This window comes from Uloborus diversus, chromosome 5 (assembly GCF_026930045.1).
Source record: "Uloborus diversus isolate 005 chromosome 5, Udiv.v.3.1, whole genome shotgun sequence".
Taxonomy (NCBI): domain Eukaryota; kingdom Metazoa; phylum Arthropoda; class Arachnida; order Araneae; family Uloboridae; genus Uloborus; species Uloborus diversus.
Window position 1 is genome coordinate 81,268,836 of NC_072735.1, and position 13,895 is coordinate 81,282,730.

Consider the following 13,895-nt stretch of genomic DNA (forward strand, 5'->3'; position numbering starts at 1 on the left):
TATCTTCGAATAAATTCATAATTTAAATTATTGTATGTGGTTTTTTTAAAATTATTTTTGCATTGTAATGACACTGTAAAGTCATTTGCCTTTAATTTTTTGTTTATTTATTCCCTAATATTCTGCTTATTATATTTAAATGGCAGGTATGAGTAGAAAACAACAAACACGATTCGAAATTTGATTTTTTCTCCTCACGGTAGACATAAATTGGTTTAAATTGTCTCTAAATTAGTTAATTTATACCATTTTATAGTGAAGTGCTTGATAAAATGATTTAAAGACAAGAATCGGATTGCAAACAAGGTAAGAAAAGGTCAACTGGCAAAATTAACAAAGCGTGATCGAAGGTTTACAGTTAAAAAAAATTATGAAAAATACACATTTAAGTGCTGAAAAAGTTTCTGCAGAATTGAATGAAACATTTTATGTTTAATTTTTACCTAAAATTGTTCGTCAAGTTCTCTGATTAGCTGGATTAAAGGGGATCTCTTCACGCAGAAATTTTCTTGTTCGTGCGAAAAACAGTAAGCTTACGCTTTCCATCGTAACATCAATGATAAATGAGCTCAAAACGTTTTGAAACAACGTCTTACTTATAGATGAAAATAAATTCAATATTTTGGGTTAAATTGTTGTATATCTGTCAATAGAAGAAAAAATGAGGAATTTAATCTTAAGAACTTAGTTGGATCACTTAATCAGGACGGTGAAGGTGTTCTTGTGTGAGGGTGCATAACTGCATCAGGACTTGGAAATTTAGAATTTTTAAAAGAAATAATGAAGAATGCTGTTCATTTAAATATTTTAAAAAACAATTTTAAACGATTAGCCCAAAATTTGGTAATTGTAAACAACTTTATTTTTATCAATAAAACGATAAGAAGTACACTTTTGCATTTGGTTCCTCAAAAATTGTCCTTAAACTGAGAAATATCTCCTCAATCACCAGATTTAAACTTAATGGAACGTATTTGGAGATATGTGGCGGCTAGATTACGAAAATACACCATTGAAACGAAAAGCGAAATAGAAACTGAAAGACTCGAAGAGCAGCTGAACACTTACTCAGAAATTGCATAAAAAAGGAAAGAAAAAACAATGAAATCTATTCCCAGATGTTTAAAAGCTGTTGTTGATACTGCATGATATTCTACTAAATAAAAACTTTGTAAAAAGTTAGATTATTCAATAATATATAGACATTTTTCAAAGTGTACGAAGACTTTTGTGAGATTTTTTTTTTTTTTTTTTTTGAGCATTGGCTGTGGGTGGGCTCATTTACTGGCTGGGTTTTCCTGCATTTGTACCAAAACTAATTATTATTTTGTTTTCCAGGTGTTCCTTTGATTGATGGTGGTACAGTGAGACTTCCTCGACTCATTGGTCTTGCTAGAGCACTGGATCTTATCTTGACTGGGCGAGGTATTAGTGGGAAAGAGGCCTCAGAAATGGGACTTGTAACAAAGTTATGCAAGAAAGGAGAAGGTATAAACTTACTTGCATACAGTATATCCCTTTTGGCTTCCGCATGGGTGAGGGGTTCAGAATGGGGCGCGCACACCATTTCTATCATATGGGGTTTCTATGGATTTACTCCCCAAACAGGGGGTGCATGTTCACTTCAATTACCTTTGAAATTGCTCTATTTTTTTGTGACTGTAGATTCAGATATAAGACCTTGTTTGGTGGGGCCCATCGCCTGCTTAAATTGTCTTCCTAAAGCCCCTGAACAAACATAGAGTGGAATTAAAGATTTTTTTAATTAAACTTAGTGAGATACTTTTATCAGTCATGTATCTGTGCTGTATTTCCTACATAGTTCAATATTATTTTTACTCCTGTTTTTGTTGTTCAAACTGTAACACTGGATTGTGCATTACTAAAGAAACATAAAACATTTTCGTTTAAAAGGTTTTAATGTAATTGATGTAACATTGGTCAAAAATAATCTCTGATAGATGTTGAAAAAAAATTGTATCCAAAATATTATGCATTTTGTCACACCATCTTCTGTACCATCTTGCCCTATTCAATTTTTTTCTTCATTATTATGCCTTTTATTTTTTTAAATACATTCATCAGCAGTTAATACCCATAATGTTTTCAGGAACCTTACATAAAAAAATTTTTTAGTTTGAGTATAATTGAGGTAGTGAGAAACAAAGGGATGCAAGTGGCAAAATTAAAAATTTGGAGATAACCAGTATAAATGGTTATCTCCAAATTCTCTTCTGTCATAGGGCAAGAGATAGTACTAGTAGCACTGGTAGGTGCTGCTGTACAGAATGATTTAGAAAAAAAAATAAAGGAAAGCCTACCTAGGACGTAATCTTTATACATGTTTTACTCAAAAGTTGGAAATGTCCTCTTACATCCCTTTGCTTCTCACTGCCTCAATTGTATTCCTATTTTTTCTTTTGGTAATTTTAACCAGGGCTGTACAAATACTGGCCAATGTTCTGATTAAATATTTCGTTTTAAAGCTTAGCCTCTTGGACCTGGAGTCGTACAGCATTTGTACTAGTAATTATTTCATTAAAATGCCAACCTGTGATCCTTCTGCACTCGCAGGAATTGAGATAAATGTTAGAAGGATCCATTGTTCCGCAGGCCAACTAGTTAAACTGTTCTACAGTTCTGGTATTTAATGTGGTATTGTTGTGAGAAACACTCTGATTTGATGCTTTTAACAGGTGTAATGAATTAGAGGGATGTGTATCCTCTTCCCCTGAAATGCAGAAATTTTCCTTTTTACTCCACAGAAAACTAGTAAAACTACTCCCCCCCTCCCTTTCCATAGTGAGAAAAAAATTAGTTTCTGTGCACAAAACTCAAAACTTGGCGCAATTATGAAAAACGATATGCAGCGGATCGACAAAATGTTTAGCAAGACAATATCTTTTTCTTTCAGTCATGCATTCAATAAAGCGAAAGGTGATTCTTTTTCATTAATTTATTAACCAATTTTGAAGGTGATCAATGTTTCATATCGATATTAACAATTATCAGGTGTTGCACATATCTACAGCAAATGTATCTGCACATGGCATGCTGCACATCTATATTATCTATCTATGCCTCACCCCCCCCCCCAAAAAAAAAAACTCAACAATTCATTATCTTTATGCTATTAGAATTATAGTTTTATAAATGAAAAAGATGCTAGTACATAATTGAATACATAAACCAAGAACTCAGGGCACAACAGCCAATGGGGACCAAGGCGGTACTTACATATTAACGCCACTGTAGCTACAGATTTGCCGGTTTTTATAATGTATGGCAGCTTTCCCTTGTTGCCAAAACAAGGCAACAAGTAATCCAAAAGATAACTGCATTCGAACAGCGAATGCACCAAATGCACTTCGTTGGCTTATTAGCGTAAAGGTGGGAGTGGTGTAATACTTAAGTTCCATTAAGGCCTACTATGCCCATCTCAGTTTTCTTGACCAAGGCTCTTTGAGTCAAAGGCAGATGTTTTGGTTAGATGGTCAGCCAAACGTGGAACCACCAGTTTTTAGTTCCCAAGCACTCATGGTACTCATTTTATTGACCTACCGAAAAGATGAAAGGCTGAGTCAATCTTATCGTGCTTGGGTCTGCAGGGTGGAAGCAAGAGGAGCTACCACAATGCACTGCACTTCAATTGATTGCATAAATGTCTTGTAAAAATTTTTAGAAATATTTTTATAAGCTCGAGTTATTATGCTTATGCTTTATTTTTCAGCTCTTCAGTCAGCTATAAGTCTAGCCAATGATATTGCAAAGTTTCCTCAAAAAGGCATGAATGTTGATAAAAATTCAACAAAAGAAGTAGTTTATGATGCTCACTCTTTAGAAGAAGCTTTTAAAATTGAAATAAATAGAGCTATTCCTGTACTGAAGGATGCTTCTCTAGGTAATACATATTTTTTTGCCTTAATTCAAAGATGTTTAGTTTTATTATGTAAAGAGTAAGGTAAACACGCTGGTAGTGGTCAGTGATTCAGTAGTGACCACTTCAAGGTTTATATTTAAAAAAATAGGATTCCAGGTCTCCCAATGGACTCAAAAGTGCATCAAACACGCAGGAAGTATTACCTACTGCACATTTGAATCAAATACAAATACAAATGTGACAACAAGGAACAGGCTCTTATCCCAGCTAGGCTGGTCCTAGTCAATTTATTAGTTCCCAATAAAGATCAATGGCCCTCTTAAAGATATCCACCCCCTTGCTCATTACCACCTCTTCCGGTAAGCTGTTACTAGTGCTCACAACCCTACTAAAGTAGTTGTTTTTCCTTATTTCCAGGTTAGCCTGAGGTTTAAATAGCTTAAAACAATGACCCCCTCGTCCTGCTTTCGGGAAAAAATTTAATCCATTAACATCATTCATTTTGATAAATTTAAACAACTGAATCATGTCCCTTCTGATCCTCCTTTGCTCCATTCAATGCTTTGCACTGTTTTCTGCCACACATATTTAATTTAAGAAAATATATTTTTAACAAAATCTTATTCATAATTTGAATTTTTAGATAAGATTTTCAAGAATGTTAAGCCATTTATATTTTATTCTAGTGGAACCCGCACGGCTTTGCCTGTAATAGAAAAATTAAAAGGTCTTTTGGTTCGCCTGTATATTTACAAATATAGTGTAGTGAATTTTCTTGCCAATTGACTTGTACCCATGTTACGGTTCCACGTTATGATAATTTCGTATCTCGCCAATTGGCTTGTGCCCATGTTATGGTTACACGTTATGATAATTTCGTAATTTACTCGTCCATCTTATGATATTTTTGTTCTTAAAATTGGAATAGAAAAAGAACCACGTCGAATTTTCGAAAAATTGCTTCGAGGTGCACACTTCCATGCAGGGTTCGTACAGGTCATGGAAATCCTGGAAAGTCATGGAAAACAAATAACAGAATTTCAGACCTGGAAAAGTCATGGAAAATTGAAATTTTCATTGAAAGTCATGGAAATTTATTTCAAGTCATGGAAAAATGTCCTGGACAAAGAGAAAGGAAAAGTAACTAAAGGAACATTAGAAATCATGAGTGATTTAACAGTATAGCACATAAAAGCTATTAAAAGTGGAAAATTGAACGATCCAAAAATCAAATCTGAATTTTGAAATCTCATTGCATCCACTTCTGTCGCAGCCGCTTGCCATTTTTTGCTATGTGATTTTACTGCCGGGACATCACTTATTTTGAATTTTCTGTTATTTTCAACACTTATGTTTCATATTCTGTAGTAGAAAAAATTTCAGGTTCTTAGTTTTGCCACTCCCACTCAAATAGTAATTCAATTGCATGCGAGTTCGATTCCATCACTCGTAAGGACTTTATTATTAAATTTATCAGAGTTTATCTTAATTTGTTGAATGTTTTAGAAAATAAAGATCTTAAGTCAGGCGATAGAACACAGAAAAAGAGGAATTCTAATGCTCTAAAACAGTAGTGCCCAACATACGGCATGCAAAACTAATCCATGCGACCCATCGCTACGTTCAATGTCGAAAATTAAACGTGTTCTGGAATTTCTGAAGCTATTAATTTATATGCATTTGAAAATGTGCAAATTTGTAAACAAAACAAATATACTCTTGAATCAGAAGATTGATTCATTACTAAACGGTTTTTTCAAAAAAGACTTGGTTTAGAAACATAAAGAACTAAACTATGTGGCTTTACTTTAAAGAACCAAAATACTGTCAAGTTACTTAGATGATTAAAGGCACTGTTGACACTAAAAGGTAACTTTTGAAGCAAATTTATTGAAACTTAGTGAGGACTCATTCAAGCTTTGTCCCATTCAATATCATTCTGCCTGTTTTTGAAAAAGTATCAGACATTTAAGCATCATCATATTTGCTTCACTGTATTTTTACTTTACTTAAATTTATATGATGAAGATAAATAAGAATAGTTTAGTTTTTCTAAGTGTGCACTTATATTTTTTCCATTACGAGTAAGTGCTTCAATGAGGCTGCAGCATTCGTATAGACGTTTTGCTAATGCTCATTTCCAAATAAAACCAAGTTTGAGATTAAATAGTGCTATTCTCTTCGTGTAATGAGGTCATGAAAATTTTCAATGAAGTCATGAAAAAGTCTTGGAAAAGTCATGGAATTTTTTCATCCAAACAGAGTATGAACCCTGTCCATGCTACAAACTAACTTTGTGCCAAATTTCATGAAAATCGGCTGAACGGTCTAGACGCTATGCACGTCACAGACATCCTCCGGACAGACTTTCAGCTTTATTATTGACTAGTGGTACCCGCACGGCTTTGCCCGTAGTTGAAAATTAAAAGGTCATTCGATTCACCTGTATTTTTACAAATAATGGATGACAAATTTCTCGCCAATTGGCTATGTTTATTCGCTCTCCCATTTCACGTCATGATAATTTCGTAATTTACTTGTCCATCTTATGATAATTTTGCTCCGGAAAATGTCCTTGAAATTGAAATAGAAAAAGAATACAATCGAATTTTTGAAAAATCGCTTCAAGGTGCACACCCCCATGCTAGAAACTAACTTTGTGCCAAATTTCATGAAAATCGGCCGAATGGTCTAGGCGCTATGCGTGTCACAGACATCCTACAGACATCCAGAGAGACTTTCCGCTTTATTATTAGTAAAGATAAAGATTAAAATACAATCTAGCTACAGCACTTATTGTATGATTTCTTTAATTTCACATTCAGAAAATAAGAAATATTTGAAGTGAGCTTTGATAACAAGGAATGCTTGTAAACAAATATTTTATTTTAAAGGATATTTATGAGCAGAAAAACTAAATTAAAAACCTTTTTCAATTTTTAATGGTTTTGTTTAAATTGCAACTAAGTTTTCAAAGTGTAGAATCTCTTGAATGGTATTCACTCATTAAATAGCCGCTACCCACTAATGCTATATATACCTTAGAGGGGTGGGGAGTATTTTCTCTCAGAGGACTATTTCTATGTGTCAAAAAGTATTTCAGTACCGTCATTTCTTTAAATATTTTCCATTGTTTCTATTAAAAATAACTGTAAAACTGGGGAAGAAAGGGAGAGTATGCTTTTTTCATTGAACAAAATTTTTGATGGCTATGGTATAGTTCTTAAATTTGTTTTTTAAAATAAACTTGAAATATTTTTATAAAGTAACTAATTATTGATTTGTTAAGTTGCTTGCATTTTGATTTTGTTTCATTTATCACAATTTTAAACAGGTGCTTCTAAGTTTTTTGGCCAGTCAAAGTTGAAAAATTCTCCAGAAGATACAAATAAACACTGAAAATTATTGAACAAAGTTAACCTCATTTCATCAGCTCTCAAGAATCTTATACAATTGACTCTGAGTTTTCAAAACCTTACGAACACTCAGGACTTTATGAATAGTTTACAAGTCACGAAATGTTTTTTATTGAAGCAATACTGTTTGATTTTACAAACTCTTGATTTTATGAATACTTTTTGTGGTCCCAAAGAGTTTGTACACTCAGGCGTCAACTGCTATTATTGTGAAAATAGTCACTGATCTTTCAAATTCATGTATTTAATGCTATGTATGAATTTTCATAAATGTAATTGAAGTTACTTTCTTTCACAGCGTTTTCAATCCTAAGAACTTTATTTAATGAAAATTTTAAATAGGAAAGTTGTTTCCATTGATTTCCATGTCATTCATTTTTACACAATTCTCTAAGTAATATACTGAATTAAAAAGAAAAAAAAAATCCAAGTTCACAAAAATGAGATGTTGTTGAACCTAAATGGTTTTAATGTACTAAAGTAAAATTCTTAAAATTTGGAACATAGATAAATTAAGATGCCTTACTGTTTCCTAATTCAAAGGGATCTGACGAGAGGATTTTGAAGAGTTCAGCCCCCATTATACCAGAGCCTGTGGTTTAAGACTATATTACCAATCCTAGTATGTTAATATGTATATACATGTAAAAACTATATGAGTCTCCACTCTCAGGCAGAAATTTTGGCTGTTAAAGCAAAAGATTCAGTCTTCCATGTTTAAAATAGTTAATTTTTTGTTAAAAAATGAAAGGTCTTTAAAAGTTCTGTAAATATGTTGATAAAATTGACTTAAAATGTTATTTGGTTCTTTTCAAGAATGCTCTTTTTCAGATAATTTTTTGCATTTTGAAAAGCTGCTGAATGATTATATTTTTGTAAAATTAATATTCTATTATATAGTTTGTACAAAACTTGTTTCTATTAATAAAACATACCATTTAAATGTATCAAATAAGTGTAGTCTTGTAACATGAATGTTTTGGTATTTCAAGTAAGCATTCAATCATTAATACTGTTAACTATATTTTCCTTTTTGACTATGGAGCAAATTTGGTACAGCAGAGTCTCAAAAATCCAAGTTTCTCGAAAGTTCGAGGTTTTGTTTAATCCAAGGTGTTTCATTTATATTTGAAGTTAAATTTTTTAGTAGCTAAAAAATTGATTTTAATTAAAATCTGAAAATAGAAATATTTTGCTGCAGTAAAACTTATTAACAACATACAATAAATAATACATCATAGAGTTTAGTTTCAACAGCTCTCTAAGTGGCATGAAATCTTTATCGACTAAGAGATATGCACCTAAGAGATAATAAGCTGAAACGTAAAATTGACATTGAGTTGCTACAAAGAACTTGTTAACATCCCTTTTGGAATATCGCATTGTAATAAATAAAAGAGGTGCACAACTTGATGCTATGTGAGCTGAATATATGAAATTTAAACCATCCTACCACTTAACCATTTTTGTGTAATCCAAGATATTTGCATACGCACGCACATTGATACAGAGGTCATGACAAAACTCATCAAAATGGATTCATGTACAGTGAAAATGCATGTTTTGGTTATCTTTCACATATAAATGCATACAGATATCAAGAAGAACTAAAGTCAAAATTTGTTTGATGCAGTTAAAAGAGAAATTTATGTTGAATTTGAGTGATAAACTTTTTGTAAAGACAGTATCTCTTTTTCTTTATACAAGGAAAAAAATGCTCTGCTTTATGTCATACGAATAGTGTAAATAATTGATCCGAAAGAATTTTTTGGATAATCCGAGTTGTCAGTAATCCCAAGTGAGGTGAGTCCCAATTACCGATTTTCGAGACTTGACTGTACTTCAAAATTGTCATGATCTGTACATAAGCAGAGTCAAATTTTTCAGCTGGAACATTCTTTCTGCAGAAATAGTAACAAAGCAATACTTGTCGCGAATCGTGCTTTCATATAAAATTTTTACGTAGAGTACCACGTTGGGTAGGTTTCCATATTTTGGGCTGGTTTTCCGCTCCGATATGCAAGTAAAAGTCAGCACTTTAGTCTCAAGTTTATTTTATTTAGCAAAAAGGGACGCATCACAATTCATATAAATATGTACATCTGGTATATTATGATTGTTTTAAAATGTTCCCAGTCGTAAGAAGCCCCCACATCTGGTTAGGGGTCAGGGGTCAAGCAGGGAGTGAGAGGCGAACTTGGACGAGCATGGGAGCTGCTGTTCAGGACAATACTATTATTATTTCCGTTCACTAGCTCAGCCAGAAATACCTTCTGGAGGGGGTTTTTAGATCAAAAATACATTCTGGAGGGGGGTGATGAAAAATACCATCTGAAGGGGATTTTTTGATCAAAACGACCCTTTCATATGCATAAACTACTGTATCAGAATTTGCATTTATGTTAAAAGCAATGGATCTGGAAGATGTGTTCACCCCCAAATCCCCCCCCCCCTTTTGTTGCGCCAGTATTTTGGACACTCTCATAAGCATAAAAAAAATGTTCATAATGCAATAATCACAGAGACTTTTCTTTAGTGAAGTAAATTTTACTATAAGTAAGCACTGGTAAATAATTTCTTCATATTTTCTTGAAACAGATAAGGATATAATAATAAAACACAAAAGCAAGAGGAAAAAGTTTTCACTAATAATGATAAATTTTTCTGTCTATAGTTGAGCCATTTATTTTGAAAATAGGGAAAGTCCATTTTTGTTTTTGCGAGATATTTAAGGGAAAGCTTTTCTATGATCAGTTTTATTAATCAAGAACTAAAACGCCCAAATATTTAAGTTCTGATTTTTTTTTTTTTTTTTTTTTGGGCTATAAGTTACTATTATAGATAAAAAGATCATGCTAAGTTTTAACTGTAATTACCATTGTCTTTTTTTTCTTTTTTTTTTTCAAAAATAGACTTGTCCCACTATCAAAATGGACAGCTCAGTAATAAATAAATAGATTATTTTATTCAGCAACGTTGGAAGAAATAACATGGGGGGATTTCAAACTTTGAAGGTATTTATTCCATCAAAACATGAGACCCAATAAGTTTCTATTAAGGAATATATTAATCTATATGTTTAATGATAATTTTTTGGCTCTCTCAAGAAGCATTATACACATGAAAAAAATTCAACAATAATGTTTAGGAACATATTTAAATTTCAAATTCTCTCTTTCAAAGTACCATAAGATCCCTCCATTCGGACAGAAAAAGAGCTAGAAGTATACCTAATTGGTGTTGGGCAAAGCAGGGTGAATTGCATAACTTATATTTACAGCTGGGATTTAAAAAATATTCATATAGGACAGCTACCACATTTTGAGAATTTTCTTTCAAATGGTTTCAATGTTTATCACAAAATGCTATCTACTTTCTGCTTTAAAAATTATTTTCTACTCTATTAGAAATAATAGAAATATTTTAAATTTATCTTATTTTTTAACTCAAATTTCCATTTAACATATCGTCACCTCAGAATAACAGTAGGATATCTTATCATTGTTTCTATATTTAGATATTGTACTGTTGCTCTGAGGTAAGGATGTAATTGTATTTAATAATATTTACCTATACAGTGAACTACGGTTACTATGAATACCAGTACTACGAAATATCTGTTTCATTAAAATAAATTTGCTGTCCCAATTTAATTTAATCTACATTGTTTGCATTCTATTACAGCAAAATTCCCATTACCGACAAAATTTGTTGTGCCTTGAAGTTCATTGTTATGGAATTTCACTTTATGACATAGTCCTAATACTAACTATGATTTTTAAAATCAGTCATCAAATTTAAAGGACAGATTTTTCCCCCTTTTGTATTTATATGATGCAGAGCCAATATCACTTCCACTTTTAGTCTTATTTTTTTCCTGTTACAGTTCGGACTGTAATTGTTTGGCTTTTTTAAAACTTTATGTACTAAGTAGAATAATTTGACATGCTGTGAAAAAAAAATCGTAAATAAACTTCAATATTCATTGTATACTGATAACTGTAATTACATTTCTTTGTTGCCAATGTCACTTAGACTCTTTTGCACAGTGCCATTTCTTCACCACAGCATTCCTGCTCACAGATTTCCTTGCATGGTGTCGACTCCTGCTCATCAGCATTCTTGCATAACTCAATTCTTTCATACTTACTTTCGGTTGGTATGAGGGGTGTATAAACAAGATGAATAATGTAATTTTTCATTTTCAAAGTCTGAAAAGTCACAAAAGATATTTTGATTTTACGTTCATCAGTGTAGGGCGTTCAGATTTCTTTTTCGTTACTAGTTTTGGCTTTTGGAGGATTTTTAGAAAAAAAACATTTTGTGTATTGGGTTAAAAATCACTTAGCATCAGTTATTAGAACTCATTCCATTCTTTTAAACTTGATGGAAATTTTCAAATTCTGTATACTTGGAGTCAGTTATGAATTTCTAATAACAAAAAATATGTGGGAGTTCTGTAGTCTTAGGCGGAATTCTGTCTAATGCATAAAAATCCGCAGAAAATTGAAAAGAAGTACTACAGCAAAGTTCTCATGAGCTCCCATAAAAATTAAGCGCATCTTGAAGTATCAATAGCGGCACTATCTTTTTCTTTTTGTCCGTTATGAGTTCAAACTCTCATCAAAGTACCACTGTCATTGCTACTGTCCAATGTGACATTAGCATGGTCCTGATCAGCCTGTCTGGTTAATGCATACACTTCCAGTGCCCCTCCTTCTGGCTCCACACTCACAACAGTACTTTGCTGCAATAAGTGGGAACTTGCTGTTGCACTGATGGCAGTAGAAGGCAACTGGAGGACTGGTCTCTCCCCCAGAATTGCTCTCCCTGCTCAGTGGTGGCAAGGAACCGCCACTGCTACTTCCACTGCTGCTCATGGATTGATCCAGGTCCCCAGTCCAGCCCAGCTTTGTGGACGCCCAGGTACCAGGCAGCTCGCTGCTTGAAACCTCTGGCAAAGTACGTGGGTCCGTCAGCCTTTTGTTCCAGCTGCTGAAATGAAGAAATAAAAGAAAGTTGTTTTTATATCCAGCTCACACATCAATTCACGAAAATTAAAACAAAAATAGAGAGCATGATTTAAGTACTATCAACGGGCCTAAAACTGTCTTATTAACTAGTATCAATTATGAGTAGAATTGATGCCTCATTAAATTATAGCTCCATTTTAAGACTGATTTACCATATTGCATTCACGTAAAAGGCTGACTGGATAGAAATAAAGATATCTGTCATTTGGCCGCCAGGCCCGTCATCGGGAATTTTTCCTGAATCATTTCATCAGAAGATTGCAAAAACCACGACCACTTATGTGAAAAAAACATTAACTTTCAAAGCCGGGAGAGGACAATTGACCTGAATAAATACGTTCCTGTTAGCTGCATCACACACCAAGTAGAAGGCGAATGTTGGTTGATTCCATGACGGATTTCCAAGTTTGGGGACCCTTTGAGCTATTTTGAAATGTTTATCATGTACCTTTTCTGTAATTCCTATGTGACTCCTATGGTCATGGGCGACATTTATGATATGGTAAATATGCCCCTGATTTTACTTTCCATACTGCAAATTCCTGAAAACTGCAATCCTTCTGACCTCATTTTCGGACTTCGTTTTTGCTAAACAGAGGATAGGTGTAATATTTTTTAAACTATGGACAAGAGTATGAGAACATTGAATGATATGTAACAAATTTAGCAGACAGCGTGAATCGGCTTGTGCGATTTCATGAATATTTTTTTAACAGAATTTTGTTTAGAGGTCAGGCTTTCTGACTAATAAATCTTGAATTGTCATTTATTTATTTATTTACTAGTGATGAGTTTTAATTGTAAAATAAATTACTATTACAACTCCACATTAGTAATTTGATCCTTCCATCTTCGAGTATCGAGAGATTTAAATCAATTGAGCAAAATATCTCCTGATTTGATCGACTTTTGATTCGACTATCAGTAAATGATTTAAATGTTGTTTACTGAAAAATTGTTAATGTTATAAGGGTCATTCTTCAAAAAGTGTAACTTTTCTGTCACACTCCTTTTACAGTAAAACCTTTAAGGAACAAATCATTTAACAATGCTTTTTAATTTCATCAAAAATATATCTATTTGAACCTGCTAACAATTTTTTAACAACAATTTTTATTTTAGTATATTTTTGGTTCACAATATGTGAATTCTCACCTCCATGGCATGTCACACATTTGGTGTGACTGTTTATGTTGCTTAATAACTTTTTTAATTAAAAGTATACTTTTTTTAATTATTCCTTTCACAAATGTCTCAAATACTAATTGTTTAAATATATTTAATTTTTTTAATATTTTGTTTGAGTTCGTTTTAGTAGAATAAGAAGTCATGTCACACAATAATTTCTCACCTCCATTACCTAAACACAAAATGCCATTCCTCAGTTACACATGGCAGTAATGACATCAAACTTTATTTTCCATGATACAAGGGAGCCCCCTTGTTTATTTTCAGCCATAAAGAAGCTGCGAGATTTTTGTTGAAAAACAAGAAGATAGATTTTGGTTTAAAAACTAAGTGTGGTTATTGTGACTTCTCACCTCCGTGAACTTGAATTTCAGTGAT

General features: G+C 32.8%; 2 protein-coding genes across 2 annotated transcripts in view; one reads left to right on the forward strand and one right to left on the reverse strand.

The window, feature by feature from the left end:
• LOC129223425 (enoyl-CoA hydratase EchA19-like) overlaps window positions 1-8,220 on the forward strand; it is a 43,813-nt gene extending 35,593 nt beyond the window's left edge. Inside the window, exons 5-7 of the mRNA XM_054858027.1 lie at window positions 1,339-1,488; window positions 3,731-3,901; window positions 7,215-8,220. Coding sequence (XP_054714002.1) covers window positions 1,339-1,488; window positions 3,731-3,901; window positions 7,215-7,279 — 386 coding nt within the window. The 3' untranslated portion in view covers window positions 7,280-8,220. The remainder of the gene's footprint in view (window positions 1-1,338; window positions 1,489-3,730; window positions 3,902-7,214) is intronic.
• A 1,616-nt stretch (window positions 8,221-9,836) lies between these two features.
• LOC129222986 (zinc finger C2HC domain-containing protein 1A-like) overlaps window positions 9,837-13,895 on the reverse strand; it is a 61,585-nt gene continuing 57,526 nt past the window's right edge. The window contains exon 10 of the mRNA XM_054857550.1: window positions 9,837-12,288. Coding sequence (XP_054713525.1) covers window positions 11,973-12,288 — 316 coding nt within the window. The 3' untranslated portion in view covers window positions 9,837-11,972. The remainder of the gene's footprint in view (window positions 12,289-13,895) is intronic.